The sequence below is a fragment of the Eulemur rufifrons genome, chromosome 7, assembly GCF_041146395.1.
Source record: "Eulemur rufifrons isolate Redbay chromosome 7, OSU_ERuf_1, whole genome shotgun sequence".
NCBI lineage: Eukaryota > Metazoa > Chordata > Mammalia > Primates > Lemuridae > Eulemur > Eulemur rufifrons.
Genome location: NC_090989.1, coordinates 285,858,728 through 285,867,385, shown reverse-complemented (window position 1 = coordinate 285,867,385; position 8,658 = coordinate 285,858,728). Strand labels below are relative to the sequence as shown.

The window sequence follows — 8,658 nt, the reverse complement described above, 5'->3', positions numbered from 1 at the left end:
CTCTCCTTGGTGGGAGGTGCCTGAGCCCTGGACCTGGACAGCAGAGCCGTCCTCGCCATCTTTCCCCATTGGTGTCAGCTGCAGCGTCCCTGTCATGGGGCTGCCCCGCGGCCTTGTCTGGGGTGCCCTCTCGTACCCCCCAACCAGGTGATCTCTTAGCCTTCTGTGTTAAGCATGAAGAATCCGTTTCTGGAATATTCCCCTTCCCTGTGAAGCCAGAGCTGGTGGCACACGGGGCAGGGCCACCTACACGCCGGGGCCCAGGGCTGCTGCCTCTGCCACCCCCCCCACCCCTGCGGAGGCCCCAGCCCCCGAGTGTGGGTGGGGCCTCGGCTCCTGGGTTTGTTCCCTGCCCCTCCCACACTCAGAACACCCCACGGCAGCCACCCTGTGCCCCGCTGGGGACAGCAGGCGCCCTGGGGGACTTCCCCTCCTGAGGTACCACCCCAAGCCTGTGCGTGGGAGGGGGCGCCGACCACCTGCCCCAGACGAAGGGCTGGGCTCGCTCCCGCCAGCCCCGTGCCCTGGCTCAGCGCTGCCCTCCTGCGGCTCCAGGGGCCCCAACGGCCGTGCAGGCTGGTTTCTCGGCTCACGCCTGGGCCCCAATGTGCCCCGCTTGGGGCCTCCCCCGGAGGGGACGCTGGGCAGAGGCCGCAACTCTGAAAACGGCAGCTGAGAAGCCACCACGGGCTGTGTGGCCACAGCCTGGCGCACCAGGGCGCTGCCAGCAGTGAGAGGGCTTCCTGGGAGAGGAGGCTGGTCCTTGGGAAGAGCCGGCTTCCCTCCCGCCGCCCTGGCCGACCCCGAGCTGCTGAACGTGGGGCTCGTCCTAGGGCAGCGCGTGCCCTTGCCTCGGCCTGCGGCCCCACACGCGGACTGGACAGGACACGCGGAACCGGCCAGCGGACTTTATTCGGCCCCTTCCCTTTGCGCCAGCCCCTCCCGCAAGCAAAGTCCCCGCGCGGGGCGGCCACCATGGGCCCGGAGGGCGCCTCGCTCCACAGGGAACTCGCGGCGCTCCCGGGTCCTCCGGTCTCAGCCTCTGGGCCCCGCGCGCGGGACCGACCGCTGCTCACGCCGCGCAGCCCTCACCCACTGGCCGATGAGGGCGGCCTCCAGCTGTCGCGCCTCCAGCACGGAGGGCGGGTCTTCCGGATGGGACGCCCTGAGGGGCAGGCGGGGGCGTCAGCCGGCAGGTGGCCCCGCCCCCGGGAGCCCGCCCCGCCCCGCCCCGCCCCGCCCCGCCGCCGCACGCACCTGAGGTCCAGGTGATGCGCCCCCCCGCGGATGCTCACGGCGACGACCGAGGCGCTCACGTTCCGGCGAATCTGGGGTCAGCGGAGGGACCTCCGGTCAGGCGCGTAGTGGGGCGAGCGCACTGCCTCGAATGGCCCCCCGGAAAGGAGACGCGACGCGGGGTGAGCCAGGTGCGGGTCCACACCGAACAGTCGCGAAAGAACCCAAAGCGGAAGCGCCGGGAGTAACGAGGCCCGAGCAAAGCCGGGCAGGACAGACGCGCGTGCGTCTCCGGGTCAGGAGACCCCTGCGCAGGGTCACGTGGAAGGACTAAGGGGCCACAGCTGCAGACACAGCAGGGGGCTGGGCCCACAGCGCCAGGACCCCCGTGGGGTCAGAGGCCACCAGACCAAGACTCACCCCGCCCCCTGCCCAGGGGTCCAGGTCACCGTTGGAAAAGATGATATTGCTGGCAGCTCTGAGGTCTGCAAGGGACACAACGGGGGCGGTGGGCCGGGGCCGGGGCCGGGGCCGCGAGGGCAGGGCGCTGCCCCCACCCCACGCCGGCCTCACCGCCGCCCCAGAAGCTGGTCCGCAGCCAGTCCCGGCGTGGCCACACGCCCCAAGTGTCCAGGCAGTACTGCTGGCGGAGTTCCTCGGTGAACGGGAGGGCGGGGAACATGTCGGTCACGTTGTTGCTGGCAAAGGTCAGGCTGATCTCGGTGCAGGCCTGTGGATGCGATGCCCCAGCCGCTGTCAAGCAAGCCCACGTGCCCACACCCCACCCGAGGTCCCCGCCGCCCACACCCCACACCTGGTAGTCCCAAGCCTTGGCGTTGGGGCCTGTGCCGCAGCCCGTGGGGTCGGCACAGCTGTGGTACAGCTGATAGATGTCGAAACAGCGCTCCGTGCCCGAGGCGTTGTAGACCAGTCCTGGGAAGCCAGACACAGGCACCGCATGCTTGGGCCACCAGCCTGTCCCCCGGAAGGGTCTTGCAGGTGGGCAGGGGCTCTGGGTCCCGTGGGTCTCAGTGAAGAAAGCCCCCTGGGCCACCTGCTGGGGGTCTGGGGTGAGGGCAGCCCCGAGGGCGGGCAGGGCTGGGCCCGTCCGCACCAGAGGCCCCGCTGAGCAGCACACCCCCGCGGGGCCGGCCCCAGGCAAGGCTGGGAGGGGTCCTCAGCATCGCCGCTGCCTCCCCTGGGCTACTGGGTGGTCACGCTCCCAGCCCGCACGGCCCACAGCCCCGCTAGGACAGGAGGCAGAGCCCCCAGGCCAGGGCTGCAGACGTGGCCCCACCAGGCCCTCCGCCAGCGCTGGGGTCTCCATGCTCGCCCAGTCTGGGGCTGAGGGGAACACGTACCCGCCAGAGCCCGCAGCCCGGAAATCCTCTGGGCCTCACTCAGCAGCCGGTCACAGCCCACCTGCGTGGAGGGGCACAGGCGCTTCAGTAGGGCCCCCTCGCCTGGCTCCACCTTCCTGGGACCCTCATCCTGGGGCCAGAGCTGGGCCCTTCCCTGCCCTCGGGACGGACACTGCCCCACCCGGGTTTCAGCCAGCCTTTCCCCCTGCCCGAGAGGAGGTGCCGCACCCCGACAGGGTTGGCAGGAAGAGGCCCCATGAAGTCGGTGGGGTACGGGTAGTCCATCATGGCCAGCACGGTGAAGGCATTCCGGGCAAACACGAAGAGCTGGGTCTGGTCCTCGGGGCCCGAGAGTGGCTGGCAGGTGCCAAACTCCCGGCTGACCGTGTCGTAGGCTGCAGGGAAGGGCAGAGACGAGGCTCCAGAGGCTGCGGGCGTGTGGGGCAGGGGCGGCTTGGCTGGGGGTGCTCACCTCCCCATAGGAATAAGTCCTTGATCTGCCGGAAGGCGTCCCGCACACCCTGGGCACATTTGGGACTCTGGCTGGCGAAGTCCTGGAGAAGAGACTGTGCTCGTGCAGCTGCTGCCCCCGGGTCGGCCGGGGAGAACCCAGACCCTCACTCACCGCTGTGACGTCCCGGAAGAATTGGCCGGAGTCTCCGAGACCCGCAACAGCTACAACAGGTGCGCTGGCCGCCAGCGCCCCGGCCACCAGGTGGGGGTACTTCATCCTCATGTAGGCGCTGAGCATCCCTCCATAGCTGGGCGCAGGGCACAGGCTTAGGGATGGGCCCCCATACCTACTTCCTCTCTCCCTCCTCAGAGGCCCACAGGTGTGAGAAGGACCCGAAACTTCTACGAGCCCCGGATTCTACCCTGGGCCCTGCAGGTGCAGCCGTCACTGGGAGGGGCACCTGGTGGGCCCCCTGCCCTGGGGACAACAGCCGAGGCCGAGGTGGGCAGGGTCTCCCCACTAGTGAGGCCAGCACTTCCCAGCCAGTGGGGTCGGCTCTGAGGGAGGGCAGGGTGGGCTTCCCATGGGAAGAAGCGTCAGGAAAAGGCAGGGAGGTGGGGGTCAAAGGGCACCGGAGCCAGTGGGGTGGAGGGGCGCTGGGCCATGGGGAAGGGGGGAGCTGGCTCGGCCTAAAAACCCCTGGCCTGGAGGATAGCACAGGCCCTGCAGCCAAGGACCCACCTCCCCCCGAAGGCGATGGCAGGGGTGTCCTGGGCCCCGAGGTCCCGGCGCAGCGCCTGGAGCAGCACCGCAAAGTCGGCCAGGGCCTGCTCCACCGTCAGCAGCTCCGTGTACCCGCGACTTGTGGACCACGCACCGAACGGGAGCGACTTCCCATAGTACCGCTGTGGGCGGACAGGCAGGGACCACTGACCCGCCGCCCCCAGCCACCCGCCCGCCTGCCCAGGGTGACCGTCCAGGAACCGCTACCCACGTGCTCTGCAAAGACCAGCAGGGCCCCCTGCTGGGCCGCCAGCTCCGAGATGAAGCCCGAGTTGTTGGCGAAAGACCACACGTCCCCCTCGTTCCCGGTGTAGAAGAAGATGGGCCCCTTGGTCCTGTCCCAGAACTCGTCTGTGGGCGGAAGCAGGTGGGGGCTGGTGAGGCCGGGGCTGGGCCAGTCGGGGCTGCCGGCAGGGCAGAAGTGACCTCACCTGACACCAGGAACCGCTGGGGGAAGGTCTTGTTGCCGAATCTCTCGAAGTTGAAATGGTCCAGAAGCTGCTCAAAATACCTCTCCTGGAAGTTGGGGTCTGTGGCTCTGCGGGCTGGGAGAGCAGGGTGAGGGTGACGGTGCCACGGGGCCTCGGAGGGTTCAGGGAGGAGGGGCCGCCGCACACACACTCACCGCCAGCCTGGAGGCTGTGCAGCCCGAGCGCCAGCAGCAGGACCGGGGCCCAGGAAGGGGCCAGCCGGGCCTCGGGTGCCCGGTGCGACGGGCTCATGCCTGGGTTTACCGGGCGGGCGGGCGGGCGGGCACAGGCGGTCACGTGATCGAGGGGTCACATGACGGTTGGGGGCTGCCTCACATGGCAGCCTGGGCGGGGCTGTCCGCTGGGCAAGACAGTGGCTGGAGTCCCAGGCAGGGCAGACAAAGGTTCCTGGGCACCCACTGTGTCCCGCGGAGACGGTCGCCGTGGGGACGCATGAGCAGGCTGAGGGCTGAGGCCCGGCGCTGGGGGGCACCTGTCCTCCAGAGAGGCAGCAGGGTCCCTGGAGGGGTGTCCGCGAGGGGGTGAGGTCCCCTGGGGCTGCGGATCCCGAGTGGGCTCCACGGCCTCAGCACCAGCTTGTCCTCCATCCGGCGGCTGCAGCCCCCGTGGGGCTGGCGCTGGGCCAGGGCGCGTCACCTGCCCTACTGCCCAGCCCCTCCCAGCCCCGGTCCGTGGCCCACCGCACTGCCAGCCCCACGAGGACAAGGCCCCAGGCTCCCAGGCAGGGTCGGGGGTAGGGAGATCGGGTGGCAGGGGTCCCATGTGGAGTGACAGCACTCAGAGAAAGGATGCTGGGCTTGTCCAGCGACAGCAGGGGCTGGGCAGGTGGATGACCGAGGGCCTCGGAGCAGGCAGGAGTGTGGGGGGCCCCTGCAGGTTTGGGCGGGGTGGTGGGGTGTGGCCGTCGACTCCCAAGAGCCAGGGAGGCCTCACCCACTCTGCTGACGGGGCCTACTGTGCCCACGTGGCCTTCAGGATGAAGGGATGGGGGACCGCGGGGCTCTGCTCTCCAGGGAGCACCCGGAGGGTGGAAGGTGCCTGGTGAGGGGCCAACTCGGCTACGTGTGCAGCTACATCGTCCAGTTTGGCCAGACCTGCTGGGGCCGCGGGCCAGGCCCAGAACGGGTGGGGGTGGGCGGCCCAGCCTCGGCCTGTGGAAGGAGAGGGAGTCACCCCGTCCCCACTCCCAAGACTGTCTCTGGCCAGTGTGACCCCTGACCCCTGGCCCAGCCATCCCGTGTGGGGCTGAGCACGGAGGACTGGCCACACGGTCGACCCTTCCGCTGCCCAAGACTGCCTGTGGCTCCTGGCATAGTGACAGTGATGTGCCCATGTCGCAGTAGCACAGTAGTCACCTTGTGGTCACCCAGGGCCACACCACGGCCCCCACCGCAGGGCTGGGCTGCAGGCTCCAGCCTGGCCAGTGTCCCGCAGAGGGGCTGTACTCAAGGACCTGCCCCCACTTCAGGGCGCCTCAGCCAGGCCCGCCGGCCGGCTCCCAGCACACCAGGCTTCCAGACGCCGCGGTGAAAGCCCCACCGGGCCATGCACGCCTGGCTGTGCCCACAGGAGAGGCCTGAGCAAGAGGTGGGTTCCGAGGCAGTGGGGCCTGCAGGGCAGCGGCTTCCTCTCTTGCCTGTGGCCAGGCCACCATGGCCCTGCCAGACAGCAGCCAGGGGTTCCTGGGCCTGGGAAGGTGCCCTGCACGAGCCCACTGGGGCTGTCGGGCCAGGAGCTGCCTGGGGGCTGAGGGTGGCTGTGGCCACAATGTCCACATCCCTCAAGGGGGGCTGGAGCTTGTCACTCCACCCAACCACACAGAGCCAGGCCAGGCACCTTTGGCAAGGTGGCCCCTGACCCTGGACGGCACGGGGAAGGAGCTGGCAGGTGGCTGGCGCCAGGGAGGCAGGCAGACCCTTCCATGACCAGCAGACACACGGAGGGGTGCCGTGTCTGCAGGGTCCAGGTCTCCCCGACCGCTGCCCACCATCACCTGTGCCTGGTGGCAGAGGCCAGTCCCACACCTCGGCTGACATGGAGCTCTTCGGGGGCCTCTCCGCCCACTCCGCAGGCAGAACTTGAGCGCAGGGCAGACGGCACACCTGCAGCACACCTGTGGTCCCAGCGAGGGCAATCCCGGGGGTCTGGACTGCAGGAGGTGAGGAGCACCTGAGCCCAAATCCCTCCCTTGCAGACCACCTAGCCACACCTGGTGGCCCTGAGCCGTGGTACCTCTGTGGGTCCAGAGCCCTCCCCCACCCTCCACAGCTCAGACTTGGGGGCCACGCTTGGTCCCTCACTACCATCTACTCTCCCTCCACAGACCCGGGGCAGGTGTGAGCCACTGCCCTGCAGACGCTGTTCCCAAGCAGGTCCAACCCCTGCAGTGTCTGCAGTTAGGGCTCGCTGGTCTGTGTGGTGCGTTAAATAGTAATACATAACATAAAATTTACCATGGAACCACTTTGAAATGTTGAATACAGTGGACTTAAGTGGCTCACGCCTGTAATCCTAGCACTTTGGGAGGCCGAGGCAGGAGGATCACTTGAGGCTGGGAGTTTGAGACCAGCCTGGGCAACATAGTGAGACCCTGTCTCTAAAAAAAATAGAAAAATTAGCCAGGTGTGGTGGTACACCTGTAGTCCCATCTACCTAGGAGGCTGAGGCAGGAGGGTTGCTTGAGCCCAGGAATTTGAGGTTGCAGTGAGCTGTGATGACACACTTCACCCTGGGTGACAGAGCTAGACCCTATCTCTTAAAAAAAAGAAAAGTGCAATCACAATATTGTGCACTCTCACCACTGTCTATTTTCCAAACTATTTCATCACCCCCAAGAGAAACTCCGTAGCCAGTAAACAATAACCCCCTAGCTGCTCTTCCCCAGCCCTGGCCTCTCCGTTCCGCTTTGTGTCTCTACGAATTGGCCTACGCCAGGTGTGTCATGTGAGCAGAATTGTACAGCATCTGTGCTCTTGTCTCCGGCTTGGGTTCATCCATGTTGTGGCGTGTCAGGATGTGACTCGCCGTCACGGCTGCTCCGTGGAGCCTGCAGACACATTGCTCACCCGCCCGCCCGTCGGCAGACACACAGGGGTGCTGTACCTGTTTGAGTCTCCGCGTTCGGTTCTTCCGTGTACACCCCAGAAATGCCTGCCGTACTGGCAGGGGCACAGAAGCACAGCTGGTCCTGTGGAAGCCTCGCCCCGCCACCTCGCTGAGTTACTGACTCTGGCAGCTTTCTCGTGGCTCTTCGTGATGTTCTATACAGAGGATTGTGTTATCTGTGAGTGGAGGTCATTTCACTCCTTTCTTTCATTTTGTTGTCTCAGTGCTCTGGCGAGGCCTTCCTGGACAACCCGGCCGGCATGGTGGAGGCGGACCTCCTCGCCACGCTCCCCTCTCAGAGAAAAGGCTCTGGGCCGTTACCACCGAGCGTGAGGCTGGGTTTCTCCTCAAGGCCCTTTTTCATGTACAGGAAGTTCCCTCCCATCCCTAATTTCGTGGCTGTTCCTACCATGACGGGATGTTGGGTTTTGTAAAACACCTTTTGTCAGTTGAGATGCTCATGTGTTCTTCCCCCTTTTATTCAATTTCTGTGATTTACTACGCTGGCTGGTGCTGGCCTCAGAATGAATTACGAAGCTTTCCCCTGTAATGTTTTGGCAGAGTTTGGGAGGCCTTGGTGTTAATTCTTCCTTAATGTTTGGTAGAAATCACCAGTGAAGCCATCTGGAACTGGCCTTTACTTTGTTGGAGGGTTTTTAAAAAAATTATTAATTGTCAAAATCACACTTCCCTTGAAAAAAAGGTAAAAAATAAATAAATAAATAAAAAATAAAAAAAAATTATTATTTCGTCAACTTCTTCTTACAGGTCTGTTGAGATTTTTGTATCTTCTTGAGTTAGTTCAGGTAATTCACGTGTTTCTGGGACTTTGTACATTGCATCTGGATTACCCAATCTGTTAGCTCACACTCGTTCGTACTATCCTATTGCCACCCTTTTTAGCTCTGTAAGGTCAGCAGTAATGCCCACTTTCACCTCTGATTTTAGTTACTTGTGTCTTTTCTTTTTTGTCAGTTTACCCAAGGGTTTGTCTATTTTGTTAATCCTTTCAAAGAATCAGCTTTTTGTTCTAAAATGCTATTGTCTTTTTTTTTTTTTTTTGAGACAGTCTCGCCCTGTCACTGCCTGGGCTAGAGTGCCGTGGCGTCAGCCTAGCTCACTGCAACCTCCAACTCCTGGGCTCAAGCGATCCTCCTGCCTCAGCCTCCCAAGTAGCTGGGACTGCAGGTGCCACCACCACACCCAGCTAACTTTTCTATTTTTAGTT

At 64.6% G+C, this 8,658-nt stretch overlaps 1 protein-coding gene across 1 annotated transcript; it reads right to left on the bottom strand.

Annotated features, from left to right (window-relative positions):
- Positions 1 to 871: 871 nt before the first annotated feature.
- DPP7 (dipeptidyl peptidase 7) lies at positions 872 to 6,909 on the bottom strand. Its single transcript, XM_069477138.1, has 14 exons — positions 6,779 to 6,909; positions 4,460 to 6,474; positions 4,266 to 4,379; positions 4,046 to 4,185; positions 3,793 to 3,956; positions 3,223 to 3,358; positions 3,070 to 3,151; positions 2,826 to 2,992; positions 2,598 to 2,658; positions 2,051 to 2,169; positions 1,810 to 1,966; positions 1,657 to 1,721; positions 1,258 to 1,328; positions 872 to 1,165 (listed from the first exon to the last, which is right to left on the bottom strand). Exons 2-14 carry the CDS (start codon positions 4,554 to 4,556, stop codon positions 1,036 to 1,038), a joined length of 1,503 nt encoding a protein of 500 aa, XP_069333239.1. The 5' UTR covers positions 4,557 to 6,474; positions 6,779 to 6,909; the 3' UTR covers positions 872 to 1,035.
- Between the last annotated feature and the right edge of the window lie 1,749 nt (positions 6,910 to 8,658).

Excerpts from the sequence above, each read along its gene's own strand:
- DPP7 (XM_069477138.1), bottom strand. The coding sequence starts at position 4,556 with ATGAGCCCGTCGCACCGGGCACCCGAGGCCCGGCTGGCCCCTTCCTGG. Across the intron at positions 3,957-4,045 it reads TGCTGGTCTTTGCAGAGCAC|CGGTACTATGGGAAGTCGCT; the intron begins GTGGGTAGCGGT and ends GTCCGCCCACAG. Across the intron at positions 1,166-1,257 it reads GCGCATCACCTGGACCTCAG|GGCGTCCCATCCGGAAGACC; the intron begins GTGCGTGCGGCG and ends CCTGCCCCTCAG.